The sequence below is a fragment of the Protopterus annectens genome, chromosome 5.part0 (assembly GCF_019279795.1).
Source record: "Protopterus annectens isolate FY-2018-M chromosome 5.part0, PAN1.0, whole genome shotgun sequence".
NCBI classification, from domain to species: domain Eukaryota; kingdom Metazoa; phylum Chordata; order Ceratodontiformes; family Protopteridae; genus Protopterus; species Protopterus annectens.
Window position 1 is genome coordinate 1,672,409,625 of NC_056735.1, and position 12,612 is coordinate 1,672,422,236.

Consider the following 12,612-nt stretch of genomic DNA (forward strand, 5'->3'; position numbering starts at 1 on the left):
CCCCTTTGGGACCCTGGGAGATAATCTCTGGATCAGCAACAGGGCTTTTGTAAAGGAATTTGTCGGAGTCAGGCACTCTATAATATCTGTCTGGTTTGGCTGGAGCAGGAGGCAGAGAATCTGGGTTTAAACTAGATTCTAAGTAAACATCATCCACAATGTCTAAAACTGGGGGGGATAGCAAGTGGTCTGTGCTGGGGGAGTAAAAGAAACTCTCTGAGCCTTTTCTTTGAGTCAAAGTAGTCCTGACCTTCCCAGTGAAAATGTTCCCTCATAGTGTGTAAAGTTTCCCCAAAGGAGTAGTCTTCAGGAGGAGAAGCTGAGGGAATGGAATCTTCAGTATCAGAATCTTCATAAGGGGAGAAGGAATAATCTTGGTCCTCAGAGGAGCCTGAGGAAATAGACACTTGTTCAGAGGAGGCATAATCTTCCTCTTGTCTAGGCCTTTTGTCGGGTGGGGGTTGGGAACCCCTGATTAAAGAGATCAAATCTTCAGCCATTTTGAGCATCTGTTTCTTAGGCATGGGGCCTTGAACTGGAGACTGAAGTGCAGTCTTTTTAGGTTTAATAGGAGTCTTAGTCTTAGGATACGTTTTTATGGTGAGCGTCATCGGTCTGAAGACGCCTTCAGAAACCAAAGGTGTTTCTGCAGCACCAACATCTTTTTCAGCAGTGTCGTCGGTAGGGGCTAAACAAAATGGCTGCGTCGGCCTAGTACTCTCCGCCAAAAGCTCCGAAGCGGTCTCGGGTTCCAGACCTGCGGTAGTCAGGGGCTGCGTCGGAGCCTCACTAAAGACCGGTGAACCGGAGACCGGACCAGCCGAGGCCTCGGAGTCTGGCTTGGGTCTAGGCTGCCTGTCCTTATCCTTGTGTTTTTTGTGCACGCCGGTAGTCGGTTGCTCCGACGGCATAGTGTAGTTAAATTTTCTACCGAAGTAGTGTTGTGCGAAATCAAAGCGTCTTTTTATAGTACGCTTATTAAACCTAGCACAAAAACGACAACCAGTGACATTGTGGTCTGGGCCTAGGCAAGGTATGCAGTAAGAATGAAAATCCTTATGAGGTATTTGCTTCCCACAGGAAATACAATTGTTAACTTTTTCTGACATCGGTCTGAGGCAAGAAAAGCTTCCCCAACGGGGTACTTCGCTTTATTGAAGACTTCGGATCTGAAATTCGACTTCGAAAATCTCAGGAGTCGGCTGACCGGCACTTGCGAACTGCTTCTGCTTCAGGCACCGTGCGGCAAGAAAGACTGAAGAAAATGGCGTTGGATGCATTAAATATACCCCTGGCACACTGACGTCAGGGAAGAAGAGACAGCAACCGACGCCGGACCAAGACTTTGGAATTCCGGCCGACTGCGGGACCACCTGACGACAGGATAACCCAAGTGTGATGACTGCAGCAGGGTAACATGATGAACAACTGGCATCTTAAGGCCCTAATGGCGAAAGTTTCAGAAGTGTATCCTTTCTTCCCCCATTTATCCAGCACCCTGGAATCTCTATCAGAGGGGGTAGGGTTTTTGGCAGTAGTAGCCTTAATGCCCTTGGGTCCCTGTGAAATGGTCTCAGGATCCGCAGTAGCATTTTTAAAGAGGAACTTGTGAGAGTCAGGTACCCTGTAATACCTATCAGGTTTTCTGGGAGCCGGAGGTAAAGTGTCAGGGGCCAGGCTAGATTCCGAGAAGGCATCATCTACAATGTCCAGTACAGGATGGATAGCTAAAGGCCTGTGTTGAGGCAGGAGTAAGAATTCCCTACGACTCTTTTTGGAGTCAGAGTAATCCTGGCTTTCCCACCGGAAATGCTCCCTAAGAGTATGCAAGGTTTCACCAAAAGAGAAATCCTCTGGAGGGGAAGCAGAGGGAATGGAGTCCTCTGCATCAGAATCCTCATAGGTAGATAAGGGCAAATCCTGGTCATGAGAGAAAACAGAAATTTCAGAACCCTGATCAGAAGAATCAGAAGGAAAATCAGTCCTAGGTCTCTTAGAGGGAGAAGGGTGTCTTCCTCTGATTAGAGTAATAAGGTCTTCAGCCATTCTTATTTGTTTTTTAGGCATAGGGGGCCTGACCATGCGGTCTGGGCGTCGGTTTTCTGGGCATGGATCGAGTTTTAGGCCTTGAAGAAGAAGATGGCGTTGGTTTAATATATTTACTTGGGACATTTTATCCTGTTTGTGGCTGCCTTCATTGACTGGACCTTCTTGATTTGGTTTGTGGTGTTATGGTTCGGATTCATCCTTTGTTTACTGATTTACCTTTACATCGTCAATCCCAATATGGGTAAACTGGCTTCTGCAAATACCGAAGTGCGAACGTCTCCAACAGCGAATTCCGAATAAGCAAATGACAAAACCTTGCCCCTTTTTGACCCATGGTAGCACTGGTGTGGAGGTGTGGCACGGTCGGAAATGTCGAAATTAGACATTTAAAATTTTTTGCGGTTTTGGGTCGCTTAAATGAGTCAATTAAGTGGCCGGTCGACAAAGTGTGATCGACGATATAAAGGTAAACCGTTTTAATATGCAAGTCAGTAGGCCTGAATACACCCTCAGAAGCCAGTGCCAGCACAGCGGCTCCAGGTCCATCCAAGGTACAGACATCTGTAGGTTCCACAGTCGAAGCATCTCGCAGTATACCAGACTCAGAATGGGTCTCAGTAGAGGCCTGCGAATCTGAAGTAGCAGGTATCAGGGGCTGCGAAAGCACCTCACTGAGTAGTGGCAAACTAGCAACTAGCTTAGGAGAAGTGTCGTCATCAGCTTTGGACCTATGCAGTCTGTCTCTGTCTGTATCTTTTCATTTTTTTGGAATGTCGGTAGTTGGGTGGCTTACTGAAGCCATTTCTGGATTACTGAACAGACTACCAAAATATTTAGATGCGAAAATGAACCGACGATGAATAGTACAAGGCTTGAATAAGGCACAAAACCGACAGCGAGGTACGTCGTGGTCTGGCCCTAAGCAAGGAATGCAGTACGAATTAAAATGTTTATGAGGTATTTGCTTTTCTCAAGAACTACAATTGTTAACTTTTACTGACATCAGTTTAGAGCAAGAAAAAGGATCCCCAACGGGGTACTTAGCTTAGTTGAAGAATTCGGATCTGAAACTCTAAAACAAAAATTTCCGGAGTTGGCCAACCGGCACTTGCGAACTGCTTCTGCTTCGGGCACCGCACGGCAAGAAAGACTGATGTAATGGCATAGGCTGCATGCTTTATACCCCTGACTACCTGACATCATGGAAGATAAGACAGCAACTGAAGCAGGACCCAATCAGGCTGACGGAAGGCTACCTGCAAGCAGATAACCCAAATGTGATGACTGCAACAGTGAAACACAAAGAACATCCAGGAGCTTTCCTCAATTTGCAAGGAAGGAGGTAAGAAGAATACAACTATTAAATCAGAGTACAGCCACACAACCTTCAGTGGAGGTGGTAAGGGCTTGTTTCACATAAGCATGCCTGCTGCAATGATGACTTAAATGTTTGACCTCGGATGAGGTGCTACTACAGCTCATCCAAAATAGCAGCCACCTAGAGAGGGGTGGCTGTCCTTAACACCTCAGTGACATCTGTGAATGACAGAGACAAGCTTGACTCCCAATTGGCAGAGGGGAAAGTGCTTACTATGAGGAACTGAAGATCATCACAGGGATCAACTCTGAAGACAAGAAACAGCTTTGACCTACAAATTCCTCACTTTCTCCCACTGGTTGACATGCCCTCCTATTTATCCCCAAAATGGCTACTATGCAACGCCACTATGTAACTTGAGGTGAGGAAGACCTTCAGCTTCTTGTATCTTCAACATCAGGTGGTGGAGGTGAAATGCTGACACCTGTGGTAATGCAAACAGTACTGTTGTGGGTCCTACCAAGTAATCTGATGACCTGAAGAACACAAAAGAGTTATACTTCTTAAATCACACATGCAGTAAAAGATTCAAATGATGCAATTTGGGACTGGAGTCTGTACTAGAACACTAGAAGAAAAGAAATGGAGAGCACAAGGACAGCAAGTACCCACCTATCCCACAGCATGACATGCTACTGTGGGAGGTGAGCACACCACTCAGTGAAGAGACTACAAACACATCAAGTTGTGAATTGACTTGGCAGAGGATTAAAAAAATGAAGTCCTAACAGCTATTAACTGTAGACAGGCTTTAGCCCCATCAAAATGTATTTGCCTGATATTGTTCTGAAGGACTACACATAAAATGTGACAAAAGAATTTAAAAGCTCGGAAAAGAAGTAGAAAAACTTACTGGGTTTCCAGGTTCTTTGCCGTGCTTCATCAAAAAATTGACGCAGTACAATAAAATCAATAACATCTGGCATGTCATGATACCTGCGCAAAAGACAGCATGAAAGACTCATTAAGATTAAGTTAATTACTTTTTCATAAAATTTTCTCACAATCTGCACGCAAACTACCAGCTTAAAGTTTTAACACCACCATCCATAACATGGACTAGAATACACTACATAAATTATTAATCTACTGTAAGTAAGGAAGGCTTGTTACCAGCAGTTAAATGCATTCTTCTCATTAAATCAACACAAAATACCTTTCCATCTCATGAGAAAGTTCAGCTGCAGTAAGAAACTTACCAGAAAATGTTCAAAGTAGGATCATCACCAGTGTGGTAGTTATTTGGTAAGTCCAGCATCCAGAACCCACCGTTCTCTCGTGGCCAGGCTAACTCCTCATCCACAGATGAGTCAGAAGGCCCCTGGTATAAAAAGGTAACAGCCCACATCATCATTTATTTTTTAATTCTGCCAAGGAACATTTGGCATGGTGATTCATAGGCTTAACATGTTTGGAAAAGGTATTGAATAAAGGCCTACAGTGGATATAAAAAGTGCACACACCCCCTTTTAAAATGCCAGATTTTTGTGATATAAAAAAATGAGACCACAATAAAATAATTTCAAAACTTTTCCCACCTTTAATGTGACCTATAACCTATACAATTCATTTGAAAAACAAACAAATCTGTTAGGGAAAAAATATAAAAAATACAAAATGTACAATAAGCTGGTTAACATAAGTTCACACACCTTTAAACTAATACTTTGTTGAAGCACCTTTTTATTTAATTACAACATTCAGTCTTCTTGGGTAGGAGTCTATCAGCATGGCACATCTTGACTTGGCAATATTTGCCCACTCTTCCTTGCAAAAGGACTCCCAAACCTGTCAGATTGCGAGGGCATCTCTTGTGCACAGCCCTCTTCAGGTCACCCCACAAATTTTCTATTGGATTTAGGTCTGGGCTCTGGCTGGGCCATTCCAAAACTTTAACTTTCTTCTGTTGAAGCCATTCTTTTGCTGATCTGGATGCATGCTTGGGGTCATTCTCATGTTGAAAGGTGAAATTCCTCTTCGTCTTCAGCTTTCTAGCAGATGCCTGAAGGTTTTGGGCCAAAAGTGACTGGTATTTGGAACTGTTCATAATTACCTCCACCTTCACTAAAGCCCCAGTTCCAGCTGAAGAAAAACAACCCCAAAACATGATACACCACCACCATGCTTCAACTGTAGGGATGGTGTTCTTTTGGTAATGCAAAGTGTTTTTTGTACCAAACATACCTTTTGGAATTGTGGCCATAAAATTCAACCTTGGTCTCAACAGACCATAACACATTTTCCCACATGCTTTTGGGAGACTATGTATTGTTCTGCAAACTTTAGCCAGACCTGGCTGTTTTTGTGTGTAAGAAAAGGCTTCCATCTTGCAACCCTATCCCATAGCCTAGACATATGGAGAATACAGGAGATTGGTGTTACATGTAGTACATAACCAGTACTTGCCAGAAATTCCTGCAGCACCTTCAGCATTGCTGTACGTCTCTTGGCAGCCTCCCTGACCAGTTTCCGCCATGTCTTTTCATCAGTTTTGGAATGTCCAGTTCTTTGCAACATCACTGTTGTCCCATATTTTCTTCACTTTTTGATGACTGCCTTCACTGTGTTCCATGGTATATCCAATGCTGTAGAAATTTTTTTGTACCCTTCTCCTGACTGATACCTTTCAACAATGAGATCCCTTTGATGCTTTAAGAGCTCTCTGCGAACCATGGCCTTTGCTGTAACTGGCAACTGAGTAAATGTCAGGAAATTCCTACTTGGATAGCTGAACTTTATTTGGGGTTAATCAGAGTCTATTTTATTGATGGCAGGTGTGTACCCAAGAAGAGTGAATGCTGTAACTAAATCAAAAGGTGCTTCAACAAAGTATTAGTATAAAGGTGTGCACACTTATGCAATCAGCTTATTGTACATTTTTTTTATTTTTTTATATATTTTTCCCCTAACAAATTTGTTTTTAAATTGAATTGTACAGGTTATAGGTCACATTAAGGGTGAAAATGTTTTGAAATGATTTATTGTGGTCTCATTTTTTATATTACAAAAACCTGACATTTTAACAGAGGTGTGTACAATTTTTATATTTACTGTAAGTAGTTCCTTCTAGGACAACCTGTGGCAGCAGTTGTAACCATAGTTGAGTGAAACCCTATCTGCACTTTTAAAATCTTCCCATGGGCATGCTAAAATAATAATAATACTGACCAGTTTAGAAATGTTTTGATTAGTGATTGGATTATCTTTCCTATTAGCATCAATGAACAAACAGTTGCTCAGTTTTTATCTATTTGATTTTATTTACTTTTTATTTATGCTTTGGATAACTGAGTGCATGAGCTGATCTGGAGCAAACTCAAGTAACAAAAACAGTAATCACAACACAACTGGAGAAAGAGGCATAATTTTGTGTGTGTATGTGTGTGTACGAATGTGTAAATTAATATACATAGCATTAATATACAGTGGTACAATTTAATTATTATTCATCAACTAAGCATAATGCATTTCTAAGACTGTAAAGTTTTATGGAGAAAGGATAATAGGTAACTGGACAGAAGAGTTGTACATGAGCTGGAATTTCAAGTTGTACCAGAATATTGTGGATTTCCCCTTTGCCTAGCTATAACAATAAGAGATGAAATCTAGTCAGCCATTGTCTCAAAAGCAAGTACATCTCAGCCTCCTTTTGCAAATGTACCTTTAAAGTCTTTCTGAATTTTAAGGATGACTGAATATTTTTTTCATTAGCAGGTAGGTGGCTCCAGATGAAAGGACCAGTCTTTAACTCATTACAGCATAGTGCGCCTCCAGGTGTTTCTGCAGTTTACTCCTACTGACGCCTCTATGTGTCAAATATAGCTTGTTCATATTTGCATCAGTAATTCCAAAACCATGCTTGGCACAAGGTATCAGATTTAATTTTAAAGCACACATGATGGGAAACACAGCTATACTGATATTTGATATCTGTCCAATGTACCTTAAGAGATACTGAATTATCTGTATACTACCTATTTAGAGAAATTTATTACAATACAAATATCTCAACATTCAGGTAACACAGACAAAACTGCATGGCCTCATCTCAAAGCTCACAGTTGTATGAAGCAAATCCCACTAGCAGTATATGTTTTGCTTGAATAGTAAGAGATGCAAGCTGTTTTGTACATTACAAAACTAATATTCACTGCCTTTACTATGGCTTATAAAATCCAGTTTAAAGCAAACTGAATGAATGCCACCAATGTAAAGACTAATTTATCTTGAATGGTTTGCTAATTACAGTTTCTAGTAACACTTACGGTTCCAGAGATATGAATATTTGTTTGAACTGTAAGGTGCTAACTTTTTTAAAGACTTAAGCGGCACCCACTGGGCGTTAAAGGTGCACACTTGCGAGAAGTGTAATGGGAGGGAATGACTTAAGAAGGCTCTTTCACGAATAAGCATTTTGAAGGATGGTCTCATTAACTTGATGGTGTCTTCATGAGTATGTCTAAGATAGTAATTTGGCTCCCTAATGAGTAGTCTGTGCTTCAAAAGTGGGCATAACCTCAATTTAAATTTGTGGAAAAGGATGGAGTAGCATTGTTGGGAATAGGCAGCCACTTGAATCTTTGCAGAACAATGCAGTGATGCATGTGCTTGTCTGCTAGGAGTGCACACCTGCCGCTGTTATTTTTCAATTGAAGTTTGTGAATATTGTTGGAAGAATGGAGACATGCATCTCAGAGGCCATATTCAAGTCTACAAATCAGGACATTTCTAACAATGGTTCTCCGGAAAGTGGGAGATCCTATAGTAGGGTTTAAGTTGGGATAACACTTTACTGGTGACAGAATCTGTATGAACACTAAAAGTTTAGAGATAGACTAAGGGTTAGCCCTAGATACGTCTGTTTGACAGCAGAGGGGATGGAGATTATTACTGCTATCCTTCAAATGAACTTGATTTAGAGAGAGTGAAGTTTAAGAGGGTTGGAGAACAGTTTGACATTAGTTTTACTGGGGGTAAAAACAAAAGTTATGTATTTACCATAATGACAGATCCTTGATGTCCGATTTTCATCCATTTCAACTATAGGTTGTCCGATCCAACCTCAGCACTGATCTAGAAGCTTTTTGGTTCCAGGCCTCTGACTTCTCCCCTACCCATAAGTCCCTGGCCTCCACTCTATTACCCCAGATTGAGTTTACCCCCTGATGAATAATACATTAGAGCACAAGCAAGAAACCTTACTCTACAGAAAAAGTCTTATTCTGGCTAATTTTGGAATGGTATGAAAAAAGCCATGACCTAGCAGCGATGACTAACTACTGACAAAGAATGCCAAGGTTGAACAGTCTTCAGAGTCTCATTAGTGACACTTTGGTAGGGAACAGGTGGGAGATATGTAGAACTGGGTGAAAATCAGCCAACCTGGAACATGGATTTATTGTTATGGAAAGTACATAACTTTTGCATGCAATGTTGACAAATTTTTGTCGGATTCAACTATGGGACAGATTCCTAAGCATATAGCCTTATGGTATCAGGGAAGGACAATCATGACCTTACTTCCAAAATTATTGCACATTGAATAACAGTTTATTTCTAGCTGTCCCAGTGTGAAAATAGAAACTCCGCAGAGAAGGCTAGCAGACTACTGTTTATGGGTAAATGTCAGTAACTGACTAGTAAGCGCGATACCAGGAATAAAGAAATGCAGAAGACCTGGAAAAAAATCAGCTACTGAGGAAGAAACACTGTCTGGGAAAAGTTCTGCAGATGTTCAGCAAAAAGCAATGCAACCTTCATACATGATTTTGAATAACCTACATGAAGATACAAGACAACTGCATACACACCTGTTTAAAATAAACAGAACACTGATGGAGTATATCAGCACGCACAACAAAAGACTGGAAAAATGGAAGAAGCTTTAAACAGATATTCAGCTGAGATGATAAAGCTGCAAACATCAGCAGTCAAAATGAAGAAAAGGCTGGCTGAATAGGAGACTGCTCAAAAAGAGATGTTTCAAAAAATAACAATTACAGGACAGAGCACGTAGGGAACACCTGAGATATTCAGCTACACCAGAGAAGCTAGAAGGAATCGACTGCATTAATTTTATGAAAGCACAAATAAGCAACTGGACTGGTATTCCACAGCAGGACTTGCTAGTTGAAAGGACACATTTTGTATATGCTCCAAACCTGGCTATAAGAAATCAGCCTAGACCCTTAATAGTAAAAATGCAATTCTACCAGCAGAAAGAGTTGATTATGACAAAACGGTGGCAGAATGACAAAGTACTAAAAGTGGAAGACAGCAGAGTGTTTGTGGAGAATGATTACTCATTGTACACCAGACAGAAGAGGAGCAAATTTATTCCACTATTCAAGGAATGCTGAGATGCAGGTGTGAGATTCAAATTGCTATACTTAGCTGTCTTCAAAATATTCTTCCCTGGTGGGAAAAATCATTTTTTGATGAAGTACATGCTACAGAGGAAATACAAAAGTTTGTCCAACAAAAAGTAAGCTGTGAAACAGGAGGAGATTCTACTTTTTGTTCTGGTAATAAAGACCACAGAGGGACTATACCTGTGAAACCTTTTCAAAATTTTCAATGGAAAATGTTGGAGAGAAGGAAGGGAGGACGAGCGCTGACTAGAAGAATCAAGAGTGCGTTGGGAATGAAGCACAGGACTTCAGAGTTGAACAGTGATAAAACTGGTAACTTAATATGGGATTACAATGCAATAATTATATTTGTGAAATATGACAGAACAAGAAAATCTGGAAATAGTGGACTTTTCCTGAATTTGCAGGGCTTGTGGGGGACTCTAAAGCGTATGGCCTACTTCATCTCATTATTGTTTGGAAAAGTGCTTTGGGGAGGAGAAGAGGAGGATGAAAGTTAACTAAGTAAAGATTTTTTTTTCTGAAATAGTACCAGTTTTGTGGCATGTTGTTTTCTAACTGTAAAGAAAATTGTATACATGTGCTGCTGATCTTTTTTTTCTTATCCTTCTCCATTGTCTCTTTCTTCTTGTTCAGTTTTAAGAAATGTAGGCACTGTAATGTAAAAAAAACTGGTTAAAAACCATGATAAAAGAAAAATTAAAGTGCTTTTTCTCATTCTTGCATGAGGGCAATGACTGGAATAAAGACCTTGGGACTGATTTAGTAACAAGTTCTAAGAGAGAGCAAATAAATGAAAAAGAATACTGCATATTGAGGCTTTTTTTAGCAAATAAATGTAACAATTCTGCAGCTGGTCTTCATGTTTCCATGGAAACGACCTGATAAAGAGAAACTCACTGCCGTGTTCTCATGCCTCCATGAAGAAAATCTGATAGAGAGAAACTGGTTACAGTCTGGTGGAGAGTGATTGGCTGAGGGGAAAAAAGAGAAACTGGCTAGGAGATAATGTTCTCTGAAAGCATGCAGGGGTTTTCCCCAAAGTGGTTAATGTTCTCTGAATACATGCAGGGGTTTTCCCAACTGGGGGAGCTGTAAAGATAAGACAAAACCAATCAAGCACCTAGTAGAAGCACAGGCTTTACCATGAGTCTTAGTATGGATAACATTTGTTTTAGGTTAATTCAAGTCACTGAGTGTGGCTGTCAGTTTGGGACTTTTGTTCCTATCAGGAGGGTAAATCTTCAACATTTGAAGGTGTACATAGTTTTGTGTGTTAGTATTAAGTTAATAGGTTTTAGGAGGGTATTTTTTTTTTGAGGGCTTTCAATAAAACAAAAGTTTTTATAACGAGACATAGGCTCAAATGGATATGACAACTGTATAAAAGTTCAACCTGCCAAAGAGTGTGTATGCATGTAATACAAAATCTGGAACTAGATATTTAGCAAAGGTGTTGTACATAAAAAATGGGAATAATAACTTTTTAATACAATGATGCTTTTTCTTTAATGTCTTTAAATGTAAATGACCTCACAGATTAATACAAATAAGAAAGAGTAATGAACTATATTAAAAATGTAGAGTGCAAATATCTGTTATAGGAGACACACTTAGAAAGAACTGAACATGTGAATTTGATAAAGAAAGGTTTTCAGGATGGTTATTCAGCAGAAGACCTGGAACAAAGGAAAAGAGGAGGACTTATATTAATTGCAAAAGAAGCTCCGGTACTGATAGCAGAAGATAAAAAAAGATAATAACAGATTTGCAGTGTTAAGGGGCTATTGGCAAGGGAGGAGGATTACACTGGTGTGTATTTACATTCCACCTTAAACTGCTATAAAAGAGCTAAGAAAATTCTGGGAGAAATAATCAGATTTCAGCAAGGAATATTACTTATAGGTGGGTACTGGAAATTGATTTCCAGCAGTGAATATGTGTCTGGGGGCCCAGAAGGGAAAATATAACAAAGGAGAGTAGATTTTTGAAGAAATTTATGAAAATATTTGGTACTGAAGTTGTGAGTTCATAAATGGAGTTCGGAGTGAATTTACATATTATTCCCTAAGATATAAAAACTGGGCTAGGCTTGACAGAATTTACATTTCACAAGAACATGTGCATTTAACTGAAGGTCTTGATACTCACCCAATAACTATTTCAGATCATGCACCAATAATAGCCAAAATAAAAGCACAGGGCAATAATGAAATAAAAATGAGACTCTGGTGCTTTCCCACCTATCTGTTGAAAAGAGAAGTATTTAAGTAATGGGTTCTGGAGATTATTCAGGAGCTTTTAGAGGACAGAAATTTCTTCTAAAATATAGCTAGGGAGTGGGATAAACTTAAGGTACACTTTAAAAATAGGGTGGAAATAAAAGACAGGGAGCTATGGTGTAGTAACAAGAATTAGTTAGGGGGACTGACAAATGTGAAAGTATTGCAGACTACAGGGAATCACACAGAACAACAGGAGGATCAACTCAGAATGGTAGGCAGAAATTAAGGGATTACTCTCAATCATATGCAGAAGCTCAGAGAGATTCTTAAGTAAATCCAGGCTAATAAAAAAAACTTCTATCCCAAATAATATAGTTCTGATTTTTATTATTTGCTGCTGACCATGTTAGACCTCAAGTACCACTTGCTTTTTTTCAGCCTTCCTCTCAGTCTCTAGTCAGATATCCCTAAGTTTACATCTACTAGTCACTTATGTTTCTTTATTTTGATTATTCAATTTGTTGCAAGTACCTATTGCTCTATATTTATTGTATGTTTTGTTCCTTACTGTAAACTCAGTTACAAGGGC

At 40.0% G+C, this 12,612-nt stretch overlaps 1 protein-coding gene across 1 annotated transcript in view; it reads right to left on the reverse strand.

The window, feature by feature from the left end:
* BRWD1 (bromodomain and WD repeat domain containing 1) overlaps window positions 1–12,612 on the reverse strand; it is a gene marked incomplete in the record, with an annotated part of 4,378,631 nt that overhangs the window by 1,195,982 nt on the left and 3,170,037 nt on the right. The window contains 1 exon segment of the mRNA XM_044071461.1: window positions 4,281–4,363. Within this exon segment, the coding sequence (XP_043927396.1) occupies window positions 4,281–4,363 (83 nt within the window).